Genomic DNA, 14,269 nt, shown 5'->3' with positions numbered 1-14,269 from the left:
CACTCCTTGCTGGAACTGGATACATTATGATTTGCTGTCAACATCCTCGGTCACAGGAAAGGTATCAAAGGCGCTACAGAAAATCTCTGCTTGATGGCACAGTGACAGTGAAAAGTCACTCATACTGAAAGTGCCTGTGTCACTTGTGCGCCTAATGCACTCTCTTCAGATCAACGAATGAAAGTGATTTCCCATGCGGTTTTAAGGTTGCTCATGCTAAAGTAAAATATCCTGTTGTATCTAAACCATGCTTTTAATGTGTGAAAGCAGCAGGCACACACTTCATCTGCAGTCGGCTCCCCCTCTCTTCCAGCCTTTTCCTCCTGGATCCTGGCAGTAGCAAAACGTGTTCCTGTAAAAGACAGACAAACTTGTATCTATATACTGTTTTTCACAGCCCGAAGAGCTTTAGAACTGATTGACTTACAATCACAGGAACAGGGGGTAGCCAATGTACACAGAGTAAAATCCCAAAGCAGCAATGTGAAAATAACCTTATTACCGATCCTAGTAATGTTTATTGAGCAATCAGTATTGACCATTGTCCTCTTCTTGGGAGTCTCTCAAAGAGAGCAGGTAAAATCTTGCTCAACGGCTGGTACTTCTTACAGTGGACACTACCAGTAGTGTAATGGGGTGAGCCATTGTGGTAAATACGAGGGGCAGACTGACACATGGTGCATCAGAAGCATTAAGCAGATGAAGTTACAGTCTGACGCCAGACCCAATGACAGCTATCAACCTTAAAAGTTAACTCTGCTTCTTTCAACACACACACTGACTGATTAGCTGAGCATTTGTAGCATCTTGTGTTCTTATTTCAGATTTGCATCTGCCATTTATTTTGTTCTACAAACTGTATTACTGTGGGCTCCAAACCTATTGATGTTTAAACAGCTAGATTCTTGTTTTCAGATAATGTTACTTTCACAGATTTTCATTACCCCTTATTCAAAAATCATTATATTGGTAGCCTTGCTTATTTAAGGAGTTGACCCCCCAGGATTTGACACTGTGGCTGGAGAAAATAGGGGGTCCAAGTTTGCAATTAGTTCTGAGATAACTGGGCTTTTTACATAGTTCTGAGATAACTTGGATTTCAACATAGCTCTGACGTTCAAGTACATTTGGTCAAATACACAGTAAGCACCCTTTCCCTCTAATGGCGCCTGCTATTATTTTGCAGGGTGGGGTAATTTTGATCAAGGATGTTCTGGATGGTTACATCACATGACCACCTACGTACAATTCAACCCACCCTCTCACTCACATCTGCACGGCACTACCTTCCCATGCTAATTGGAAAGTAAGCTTGCTCAGGGACATTAAAAGCAGTACTGGTGAACAAGATCATAAAAAAAACCTGACAGAACAATGCTGTTGTTTGGTCACCACTTCTTATGTTTTAATTTTAATATAATTCTGAATGACCCATTTCCAGCTTAGGTGAGCATGCGAACTGTTAAAATAGGCAGCTTTTCTTCCTTCCTGTTCTTTGATAGATTAGGGAATTTTTAGAATGTAATTTTTGAGGAATATTTCCGATTAATTTAATGATTAAGGATGTCTGACGTTTAAGGGTATGTTTAAATAGTCTGTCAGCAGCCTATCACTGTGTGGCTCGCTGTGGCAGTCAGATAGGCCTCTTTGCATTTGTGTGAAGTCTCTGTCTTTCAACGATGAAGGAGGATGGTACCATGATTCTGCGACTATGGATTGGACTAATGCATTTATGGATTGTGGACTTTTTCATTCATATGGTTTTTATATTCGATGTTTTTTTGCCCATTCCTTTCCATTTCATTGCGTGAGGGGAGGAGGTTGTTGATCTTGTTGTATTCGGTTAGTTTTTTTTTGAGTGGGGTGTTGTTCTTCTTGTTGCATTTTGTGTGGGGGAGGGAGGTTTGGGGGGGGTTGATGATCGGGATGTCGTTCTTTTTTGTGTGTGTGGGGGGTGCGTTTGATGTTTCTCTCTGAATGACTTCCCTGGTTTTGCTTTGTTTTGTGGCTATCTGGAGAAGATGAATCTCAGAGTTGTATTCTGCCTATATACTTTGGTAATAAATGAACCTTTGAACTTTTTAATGATTACAGTAAAAAAAATTACAGTCAAATCTGAATTTTAAAAATTCCTTCGACTTATAATTTATATTGCTTGCATTTTCAAAGCAATTACCGATTGACAGTCACACTCTAATAAAACGCAAAGTGGCTCATCTATGAGCAAAGTTGTTCAGTTCCATGTCACAACTTAACACTAAACACTGGCATTCTTCCCTGCTGTGAATTGTAAAGCAGTTTTATACAAAACCCTAACAGGAGTACTGTACCTGTAGCTCCATTTTGTCTCCTACACAATATTAATGAGTCTTCTTGTCTGCCTGTCGAATTGTCTCCTTTTTCACCCTGACAACTTTATACCCTTCAACCTGCCAAGGTAAAAATAAATATTTTGGTTTCTGAATAGCCCAAAAAACCAGAATGGTTACATTGGCTTCTTGAAAGAAATCCCTGCTATAAAAGTATTAAATTGTTAGTATATTGAGTGAAAAAGACAGTAAGCAGTATTTAAAAAAATATAATTTATATCTCACATGAACAATTTCGGTTTATGCAAGCAGCAAGAGAAGATTCTGCAAGAAAAGTTAGGTGTCAGTTAGCAGAGCAAGGTCAGTGACAGGAAAAAGCCAAAGCATGTTAGGAGAATCACCACACAAGATGGAGATCTGAATGGAAGCTTCCCCAGTAATCTGGGACAACTTCATATCTACAAATGTTCCATTTTGGAATTACTGTGATGGTGCATTTAACAAAAGCCAGTGAATAGTGATGTCAGCCAATGTAAATTATTTCAATTATTCACACATCAGCATTCATCACCCAACTCCTAAACCTTTGAAGTATATCGACTGATGTAAGAATAATATTCACATTAAGATCGGGATGAGTATCAGATGTAGTTTTTAAAAAATGGAAATACTGTAGTCCAAACAATACATTTTTTTACTATGTTGACCAGTCTGTAAGAAAGGCATTAGAAGTTGGAGATGCAAGCTGAGGCCATGCACCTTTTTCTGGCCTTTATCTAAGTGGCAGGTACAGGTACATTGTGAAAGAGTGTCAGTGTCTGTTTGTTACGAGAAGCACTTTAGTGTCAGAACATCTTAAAAACGTTTCAAATACTCAGCAAACAATTCCACACAGAGCAGAATTAACCATTAGCTGCAAGACAAGGAAAGTCAGTTCCCAGAATAATACAAACCCTCCATCCTCAACCAAACAAATCATTCAGGTGAATGAAAATTCTGCAGAAACATAAGCTTGGATTTTAGTTACTGTGGACATAATCCTGTAATGCCCTATTGGAACTCCTTCCACTTCAAATTTTGAAAATACAAATATTGGTTTTTACCCAATAGCCAAAAGGAAACCAGCAGAGAAGTCTGCTCATTAACATTGTGTCAACAGTACATTGAAAAGGATTCAGAACTATCAGAAAGCGAGAGACTGGTGGTAAGTGCAGAGAACTGTGAGGATAGTAACAGATTTCAAAGCATTATGGACAGGTTGATTTAATGGGTAAGTAAGGAGTGATTGAAAACTGATGTTGAGAATTTTGTTTTGTCACCTTATATTAACAATTTAAGAAAAGGAAACATAAGTAGTAAGCCATTTGCTTGCTCCAGTAATCAGTCGGAATATTGCTAATCTTTTACCTCAGTGCCGGGTTCTCGTACTAACCCCACATATGCAAATAATTTCTGATATCTGTCTTGAATATACCTACAACTGAGCCTCCACTGCTGCCTGACCCCTTTTCTGAGACAGTGACCCATGGTTTGAGAAACTCCTACACCTACACTATCAAGACCTTCTAGAATTTTGTATGCTTCAGCGAAAATCTCCCTCACTTGTCTAAAATCTAGAGAGAATGGGCCCAATCTCTTAAACTATGGTCACGGTGTACTCCCCACATTCCAGGAAGCCATCTGGCAAGCCTTTGTTGCACTCATCTTGTTGCAAATCCCTCCTTATGCAGGAGATCATTCCTGTACAGGATATTGCAGGTGCAGGCTTGAGAGGGCTGATAACATTTTTAAGATTGGCTTTATTTGTCACATCTACATTGAAACATGCGGTGAAATGTGCCATTTGCCTCAAATCAAATGAGCAACGATTGTGCTGGGGCAGCCAGCAAGTGTTGCCATGCCTCCGGTTCCAACATAGCATGCCCATAAACTCACTGACCTTAACTGTACATTTTTGGAATGTGGGAGAAAACTGGAGCACCCAGAGGAAACCCACGTGGTCATGGAGAGAACATACAAACTCCTTACAGACAGCAGCAGGAACTGATCGCCGATCTTACAGCTGGCGCTGTAAAGCTTGGCGCTGATCGCTATGCTACAGCGTCAGTATCCGCAAACCGTGGCAATTGGCAAAAGCAGCAAGAGTAATATGAGTTACGTCTTTATTCTGCAGCGTGGTTAGGGTTTGGAATGCACCGCCAAAGGTGGTGATGGTGGGAAATTCAATTGTTGCATTCAAAAGGTAGCTGGATAAGTAACCGCAAGGTTAAGGGATGAGCGTCCGCATAGGGGACTGGATGGATTGCTTTTTCACAGAGGTACCACACACTCTGCATTGAATACCCCACCATCTATAGTGTAACTAATTTGTGAATCTGCAAACACTATCCCATTATAAAAAGAGATTTGGCAACTAACCAATGTTACTTAACTTAGAAAGTCTCTCCTAAGTTCCAAGTTACTATTTGCACATTTATACCAGAGATATTGGTTTCTGTTGCATCATTGGAATTTATATTCATGGTACTCATTTACAAAGAACAATGCTGATTTGCAACTAATTTATAGAAAAGTTGGTGGTTTTGCTTCTTGATATTCAATGGAGGTAACTGATGACATATCTGGAAACAATGCAGAACTATGGGGAAGGGGTCAGTGTACGGGACATTGGAAGGATGTCTGAAAGACTTATAGGCTTGAAAGCCTGAAGGGCTACAGGGTTCAGTGAAAAACTTTATAAACTTTTTCATTCTGGTTGTATGCAGCAATAAGAAAATTTTAGCTCAATTTCAGCAAGAAGCATTTACCAAAACTGGAGCGACACTGCACTTTCAACTGCTGTCATATTAAAGACACTCTTAACTTTCACAGGGACAACTACTAATCTGGTTTGGGTGAGAATTTGGAGCTTATGTTTGCTGCACCTACTTGTCTCCTGGGAAGCTGATTTCTCATCTCCCATCATCACAAGCACCTAATAAATAATTCTGCTGTTATTCTCATTCTTTTTTTAATGCAGCTGCAAACCTCCTCTCCCATGAAATCACTTCCAAAATACTCGGCACCCTCCTCATCGCCTTGCCCTTCCCTTTCCAGTTCATTAGTATCACAGTCCCTGCTCGGAGGCAAAAGAAGGCACTTCACCACAGTGTGGGTTACCTAGGAGAAGAGGAAGGGGATTGAAAGGAAAGTCAAGAGTTTTAAAAATATGTGCTTGATGGTTTCAGCCCCAGTTCATGAGCAAAACTTGAAAATATTCATTTAACAAAAAAAAATTGGTCAGTTGCAGCATTACTTTTTTGGTGACAACATTTCCATCTTCATCGAAGAACTGCTCTTCCGTAACCATCTCTTCAGGGACTGTTTTAGCATCCTCTTCCTAAAGGGTGTATTACGTGAAAATTAGGGCATGATTTTAACATAGGAATTCACATCCCTATCAGCACAGCCTGTTGAGCACACAATACCATTGCCATAAATCAGCATTTCATATTTACATGCATCCCTTGAGAACAACATTGCCTGTCCTCCACAACAGCCCTGGATTCTTCACCAGTGAAAAGGTGTGTCTGCATACCACTTCTGCAATCAATAGATTGAGAAAAGTCATGTGGGCTTTACGTTTTGGGGGAAGTGGCTGCCTGAATAACAGAATCAGAATCAGGTTTATTATCACTGGCATGTGACATGAAATTTGTTAACTTAGCAGCAGCAGTTCAATGCAATACATAATATAGAAGAGAAAATTATCCAAATTAAAAAATTAGTAAATTTGCTTTCTAGTTGTTGAGCGACAGTCGGGCTCTGTAAACCAGATTGAGGAGACAAATTGAGTTTCAGGCAAGTGGTCATGTGAAATTGCATTAATGTTTATTCATAAACTAAAGCTGGCAACCCTAGCCTTGTGGTATTTTTGCTTTTCTCAAGTAAAACTTTAAAAATATTCATATAAATAGAACTTCAGAATATTTACAAATATACAATGGCAGCAGGGTCCTGTTAAAGGCAAATGCTGCTTCAATTAATACTTTGTAGTTAGATAGCTTACAAGTTGCTAAAACCCCTCACTGAAAAAGGAACCTCTAATTATTTGCACTTAAACATCTGATAAGAGAAGACACTATTGATAATGAATCAGGAAGGCAGGCTCAGTGACACATGAGAAATGATAGTGCCACTAGGTACTTTGCAAAGTTGACTGAAGCAGTTGTGGAATATTCCAAATCCTTCATTTGGTCTCAAATTTTACTTACTTGGCAAAGCAGCACTTGTTTGCAAATTTCTTAGCTACAGACAAAGACACTGCCTGATTTTGCTCTGTGACATCTCCCCATTCCCTTCACCGAAGCGCCTCCTCTATCACGACTCCCACCAACACCAACAGTGAAGCCTGGAACAAGAAACCCCATTCTGCTCCCCAGCAACCTTCCTGGAAGCACAGTGCATCCCTTTACAGCAGAAGCCTCTCCTTCTCCTCTAGCATGGGATATTCTCTATCTCCAATGATGCAGCCCACCCAATTCATGGTTTGAGCAGGTAGGGATTGGATTTCATGACCCCATAGAGATTAGGTATGAAGGAAGACCACTAGTTTTCCTCAGTCCTTGCCCATTTCCTAATTCCTTCACCAAGCTTCCAAATGAAACATGGCCTAGAAATTCAGGTCCATCCTTACAAAGGAATCTCACATTCTTGAAGGAAGTCACATTCACTGAAGGTCCTGTCACACCTCTCAGCTAGGTAAAGCCAGAGGATTACTACTGAAATGCATCACCATTGCGGAGTATTTTTGTCAGCAGTTTTGCACCACACCAAACTTGTTAACATGAACTTTCATATCAGGACATAAGTAACCGTCAACGTTTAAAATAATTTAGCTTCATTTTAACAAACTAAGCAAGCTGAATTAATGGGAGAAAAAACAGTACAGGAAAGACAGGAGAACAATTGTACATCAAAATACAGCACGGAAGACCTGTTAAGTTCAACATGCTTTCTTTTCATTTGTACCATAACAGCTTGTACTTAAAGAAGATCAACCAAAAGTCAACATAATGCCAAAGTTTACCACATCACCCAAAATAAGAGTGCAGCAGTAGTCAGAGCATGCCTTCTGTTTGCTGTAAAGTTTGCCCCCCCTCCCAGTTTATTTATAGTTTCCTTCTTTATATTTGCATAGTTAGAACAGCGGGGTGAGAGGCAAAATAGTTGACTGCTCCTCTTGCGGGATGTGGGAAGGCAGGGAGACCTCCACTGTCCCTGACAATTTCACCTGCAAGAAGTGCATCCAGCTGCAACTTCTAACAAACTGCGTTAAGGACTTGGAGCTGGAACTGGATGAACTCCGGATCATTTGGGAGGCTGAATGGGTGATAGACATATTGAGAGGTACTTACACCCAAGGTGCAGGACGCAGGAAACCGGGTGATAGTCAGGAAGGGGAAAGGGGTTGTGCAGAGTACCCCTGTGGCCAACCCCCTCAGCAACTTTGGGTGGCGTTGGGGGTATGACCTGGCAGAGGAAAGTCACACTGGTCAGGTCTTCGGCACTGAATCTGGTTCTGTGACTCAGCAGGGAAGAAGAGAAGAAGAGGCAAGCTGTGGTGATAGGGGATTCGTTAGTTGGGGGAACAGAGAGAAGATTCTGTAGACGAGAATGAAATTCCTGGATGGAATGTTGCCTTCTGGGATATCCTGGATCGAGTCCTCTGCATAAGTGGGAGGGTGAGCAGCCAGAGGTCATGGTCCACGTAGGTACCAATGATATGGGCAGGACGAGTGATGAGGTTTTGCAAAGTGAGTTCAGGGAGTTAGGTGCTAAGTTAAAGGACAGGACCTTCAGCATTGTTATCTCAGGATTGCTACCCGTGCCACGTGCTTGTGAGGCCAGAAATAGGAGCTTAACATATGTGAAAAAATAAAATCCCTTGCTGTGTAGCAAGGGCTGCCAACTTCATACCAGTTGGGCTCTTGCCTGTGTGCGTTTGGAGGGTAGATGATGGTTTAGCTCAGGCATGGCCCCATAATCACAAATAATTCAACCGGTCTGAATTCAGTGGATATATTTTCATCACAGCTATGAGGGTAATTGCAAGCAGGCTTTTTCCATTGAGGTTGGGCGAGACCAGAGCCAGAGGTCATGGTAAAAGGTGAAAGGTGAAATGTTTAAGGGAAACACAAGGGTGAGCCCCTTCACTCAAAGAGTGGTAAGGGTGCGGAATGAGCTGCCAGCAAAAATGGTGACTGTGACTTTGATTTCATTTATGAGAGGTTTGGATAAGGATTTGGATGGGAGGGATATAGAGGGCTATTTATTACAGCATTATTGCTATTGCCCAGGACAACAATTGCAGTGCTACTCCATCGACGCAAAGCAGCATACTGGGAATTCAGCTGCTAAAAACACATTAACTAAATTAAAAATAACACCCAAGTTATTTAGAGTGACGCCTAAGTTACAAATCAAAAACAAACAAGTCTAAGATTAAAGAAACAGTGTCTGCCCCATGTAGGTATTGCACAGGCGCATGTTATAAGATACAATGATTAACTATAAAAGAGCATCAAGAATTAAAACTGAAATTAAAAAAACAAAGAGCTCTGAAAGGAAGATAACTGCCCCATTTCAACCTAAATATTGCAAATGCCCATTAATTGGATTTAGAGATTGACAATGGATTGGGGGGGGGGGGTGTAATGTTCATTTGTACAATAGCCCTGGGGAGAAAGCTGTTTCTCAGTCTGGATGTCCGTGCAGAGGTATTCTGTATCTCCTGCTGGTTGGTAGGAGATTGAACAGGTGGTTACTGGGGTGGGATGAGTACATCATGATGTTGAGAGCCCATGTGAATTGAACCGTGTGAGTTGTAGATGGTTTCCCTATCCTGTAGTTGTGTCCCGGTGACGTTCGGTGCAGTTCTGATCACTCATTGAAGTACCTTCTGGAAATCCTGTTGCAACTAGTGTATCATACTGTCACGTGGTAGGTCAATATACTTTCAATAGCACATCGATAAAAATTTACCAGCAGTTTTTCAGGCAAAATTTGTTCTCTAAACTGCTAAGATAGTACAGGTGCTAGTGAGCCCTCCCTACTGTCAAGGAGGTGTTGGTGATCCAAGAAAGCTCCAAGAAGTTAGAACAGTAGTCAATAAAAAGCATCCTGGCACAGGTATCTTCATGTTCCAAGTGCTCCACTACGATGTGGAGAGTGTCCTCAGTTGATTTGTTTTCCTTACAGGCAAACTGATGCTGGTCCAGAATAGCAGGGATGGCGACATTAATGTGGGACATAACCAGTCTCTGCAGGTACTTGGTGGCTTTGGAGGAGAGGGCAACCAGTCTGTAGTTGTTGAAGCATGTTACTGCCAACTGCTTTGGGATTGGTATGATGGTTGATGTTTTGAAGCATGCAGGGATGACAGCAAGGGACAGAGTGAGGTGATAGATTTCAGTTAAAACCTCTGCCAGCTGGTCAGTGCATTCCTTGAGGACCTGCCCAGGTACGCTGTCTAGTCCAGCTGCTCTGTGTGTGTTGGTGCTGCTGGAGAGTATGTCTTACCCTGGGTGCTCAGGGTCAGCGTTATGTCCCCCTCTAGTGTCAAGACCTTTATCACTGGTTCATTGTTCCCCCTGTCAAATGGAACAAAGAAATTGGTTAGCTCCTCAGCTAGTGTGATGCTGCTTTTTGCAGGAGAGGAGTCCTTTCCTTTATGGTTACTGATGGGCTTGATGCCTTTCTACATGTATCGGGGGTTGGTGACGTTATTGAAGTGTATCTCCAACTGTTGCTAGTATCTGTACTTGGTGGTTTTATGCCTTTTTAAGGCTTGACCTGGCTTTGTTGTATGCAGCAGGATCTTGAGCCCTGAACAGGTTCCAGACTTCATTTTTCACCCATGGTTTCTGATTTGGGAATAGAGATATTTTTAATGCTGGTGACTTCATCTACACAGTATTTACGATAGTGCATGACCGTGGTGGTGTATTCCTCCACATCAATTCCCAAACCTTGTGTTGCTTGGCGTGGAAACAGTTTCCAGTCTGTGCACTCAAAACAGTCCTGAAGCTGTGAGATGCCTCCTTCGGGCCATACGTCACTGACTTGCTTTCCTTATCACTGATCTTTATGCTTAGATTAGAAATAAAGACAGGTAGTCGTACAGTCCCATGTGAAGGCATGGACAAAGCCCTGTACGTGCCAGGTTTATTGGAATAAGCCTGGTCCAGTGTATTGTTGCCCCTTGTGGGGCATTTCACATTCTGGCAAAACTTAGGAAATACTGTCTTAAGGTTGGCTTGATTGAGATCACCATCTACGATGAAGGTGGGCAATTACTTATTAATACCCTCATACAGTTGTGCTAATATTATCTTAATGTTGGCTTTGGTGCAACGTAGCCCAATGTGAAGTAAACAACTGTAAATTCTCTCCGCATATGGAAAGGCCTGCACTTTAGCATGAGATATTCCAGGCTGGGATATCAATGATGACAGAGTTTGTGCACTAGGCATTGTTAACATGAATGCATAAGCCATAACCTGATTTCTTACCAGAATCTTGCGTTCTGTTGCCCTGGTGGGCCGTGCAGCCTACTAGCTCAATAGCTACATTGGGTATGTTATGACCAAGCCAGGTTTTTGGATAAGATTGTCACGTAGCAGTCAAGTAATTTCCTCTGTATGGTAAGTCTCAGTCTGATTTCATCCATTTTATTAGTGATTGATTGGGTGTTTGCAAAGAGGGCACTCAGAAATGGGACTTGAAGGGTGTGGCTTTTAGCTTAGCGCAGATCCTGGCTCATTTAACACAGCTCTGCTTCTTCTCACTGCGCCGTCCGCAGTGCCTCTCATCTGGGGCTGGTATCCTGTGTTATGGCGATCTCTGGCGGTATGCGTTCTGTGAGAATGAGCTGAGAACTCTTAATACTCTTGATACTGATATTCAGAAGTTTCTGTTGGCAATATTGTAGAACATTTTCCTGATTTGGAGAACTTGAAAGCACTCTAGATACAGGTCAGTGGGAGTAGGCAGAATAATAGTTTGGCGCGGACTAGATAGGCCAAAGAGCCTGTTGCTGCGATGTCACTCTCTATGACTCTATAACTGGCAATCATGGTCCTTTTAAACATCTAGATAAATTCCTGGGATGTGCTGCATTACAAAGTAAAAAGATCAAGCAAATGGTATAATTAAGGAAAATGGTGGAAAATGAAGCCAGGAATAGCAAGATTCTCAAAATGAAAAATGATCATTAAACATGGAAGTGAAATTTTCTTGAATATTAATACGCAATGAGCTAAAGATAATTAGAACAATATTAATCAAACTAATAGAGAGACCAAAGACCATAACACAAAGGAGCAGAATTAGGCCATTTGGCCCATCAAGTCTGTTCTGCCATTCAATCATGGCTGATCCCTTTTTTTTCTCCTCCTCAACACCATTTCCCAGCCTCTCCCCATAACCTTTGATGCCATGTCCAATCAAGAACCTATCAATCTCTGCCCTAAATATACCCAACGACCTGGCCTCCACAGTTGCACGTGGCAACAAATTCCACAAATTCACCACCCTCTGGTGAAAAAAAATTCTCTGCATCTGTTTTGAATGGACGCCCTCTATCCTGAGGCTGTGCCCTCTTGTCCTAGACTCTCCCACCATGGGAAACATCCTTTCCATATCTCCTCTGTCTAGGCCTTCCAATATTCAAAAGGTTTCAATGGGATCCCCCCTTATCCTTCTAAACTCCAACAAGTACAGACCCAGAGCCATCAAATGTTCCTCGTATGCTAACCCTTTCATTCCTGGAATCATCCTTGGGAACCTCCTCTGGACCCTCTCCAATGCCAGCACATCTCTTCTAAGATGAGCAGCCCAAAACTGTACACAATACTCAAGGTGAGGCCTCTCCAATCCCATATAAAGCCTCAGCATCACATCCCTGCCCTTGGATTCTCGACCTCTTGAAATGAATGCTAACATTTAATTTGTCTTCCTCACCACCGACTCAGCCTACAAGTTAACCTTTAGGATGTTCTGCACAAGGACTCCCAAGTCCCTTTGCATCTCAGATTTTTGGATTTTCTCCCCGTTTAGAAAATAGTCTGCACATTTATTTCTACTACCAAAGTGCATGACCATGCATTTTCCAACATTATATTTAATTTGCCACTTTCTTGCCCATTCTCCTAATCTATCTAAGTCCTTCTGCATCCTACCTGTTTCCTTAACACTACCTGCCCCTCCACCAATCTTTGTATCATTTGCAAACTTGGCAACAAAGCCATCTATTTCATCATCTAAATCATTTATATACAGCATAAAAAAGAAGTGGTCCCAAAACCGACTCCTGCGGAACACGACTATTCACTGGCAGCCAACCAGACAAGGATCCTTTTATTCCCACTCGCTGCCTTCTTCCAGTCTGCCAATGCTCTAACCATGTCAATAACTTTCCTGTAATACCATGGGCCCTGAGCTTGGTAAGCAGCCTAATGTGTGGTACCTTGTCAAAGGCCTTCTGAAAGTCCAAATATACAACATCCACTGCATCCCCTTTATCTATCCTACTTGTAATCTCCTCAAAGAAACAGGTTCATCAGGCAGGATTTTCCCTTAAGGAAACCATGCTGACTTTGTCCCATCTTATCCTGTGTCACCAAGTCCTTAACAATTGACTCTGACATCTTCCCAACCGCTGAGGTCAGGCTAACTGGTCTATAATTTCCTTTCTGCTGCCTTCCTCCTTTCTTAAAGTGTGGAGTGACATTTGCAATTTTCCAGTCCTTTAGCACCATGCCAGAATCCAATGTTTTTTAAAGGATCATTTCTAATGCTACCACTATCTCTAATGCTACTTCTTTCAGAACCCTAGGGTACAGTCCATCTAGTCCGAGTGACTTATGTACTTTTCGGTCTTTCAGCTTTTTGAGCACCTTCTCCCTTGTAATAGTAACTGCACCCACTTCTCTTCCTTCACACACTACAACACCTGGCACACTAGTGTCTTCCACAGTGAAGACCGATGCAAAATACTCAATTAGTTAATTTGCAATCTCCTTGTCTCCCGTTATTATTTCTCCTGCTTCATTTTCTAGCGGTCCTATATCCACTCTCATCTCTTTTTAATTTTTTTACATACTTGAAAGAGCTTGTGAAAGACATGCTTGAGCTCAAAAAAGTCCAAATATTTCAGTCTGGAGAATACAAACAAGAAGACAGTCACAGTTCAAAACCATCTCCAAGCAATGCCGAACAAGCCAGGACAGTATGGATACCTTCAGCATCACCCTGGCTGTGGCAAACTCCTCCTCATCCGAGCTAGACTCATTCTCTCCAAGTACCTAATTAATGCACGTTAGCACATTATGTTAAGAGATGGCATGTAGCGTGACAGCTGACCAAACAGATATAAATACATACACTTACCTAGCCTGCTCCACACAGGACTGACCAACCATTGGGTACTAGGTTTCAAATAGTTGCATCAGTGACTGAGACCAACAAATAAAACTCTTCCTTAAAGGAAAGAACAATATACAACCCATCAAAGTTGCCATGGCAGTTGCTCAGATGTTTCCAGTTAACTGCAAAGGGTAACTTAATCACCTCACCCAAATATTTCACTATTTAAGTGACCAAGGCAGACACTTTCTTTCCCGATGAATGCAGCTTTTTGTGAGTTGGTCAAGGTGAGCAGTTTTTTTTTCAGACAATTAGATCTGCTCATGACAGCATTTGAAGGAAAAACATTAGGAGTTTGGGGATCTTCAAATCTGTAAAGTTCATGAGTAACATATTAGGTAGTGCAATCAAATTAACTGGAATATATTACTAGAATACTAAACGCAATATTTTCAGGTTCAAGTTAACATTTTCCACTTCTCCTTCAGTTTAACCTGGATAGCTGTTTTGAATGTGAACTTTCTTGAGCAAACTAAAGCTAGCACATCAGTTTG

The 14,269-nt window shown here is 41.6% G+C and overlaps 1 protein-coding gene across 4 annotated transcripts in view; it reads right to left on the bottom strand.

Moving 5' to 3' along the window:
• Positions 1 to 226: 226 nt before the first annotated feature.
• The window catches only part of ank3b (ankyrin 3b), a 401,704-nt gene continuing 387,661 nt past the window's right edge, over positions 227 to 14,269 (bottom strand). For all 4 annotated transcript variants that reach the window (XM_063071574.1, XM_063071573.1, XM_063071575.1 and 1 more), the window contains 4 exons: positions 5,605 to 5,688; positions 5,337 to 5,468; positions 2,331 to 2,429; positions 227 to 352 (listed from right to left, as the gene is read on the bottom strand). In XM_063071574.1, coding sequence (XP_062927644.1) covers positions 2,361 to 2,429; positions 5,337 to 5,468; positions 5,605 to 5,688 — 285 coding nt within the window. In that variant the 3' untranslated portion in view covers positions 227 to 352; positions 2,331 to 2,360. The remainder of the gene's footprint in view (positions 353 to 2,330; positions 2,430 to 5,336; positions 5,469 to 5,604; positions 5,689 to 14,269) is intronic.

This window comes from Mobula hypostoma, chromosome 19, assembly GCF_963921235.1.
Source record: "Mobula hypostoma chromosome 19, sMobHyp1.1, whole genome shotgun sequence".
Classification (NCBI taxonomy): domain Eukaryota; kingdom Metazoa; phylum Chordata; class Chondrichthyes; order Myliobatiformes; family Myliobatidae; genus Mobula; species Mobula hypostoma.
Note: the sequence above shows the minus strand (reverse complement) of the source record. Positions and strands in the feature narration are given on the sequence as shown.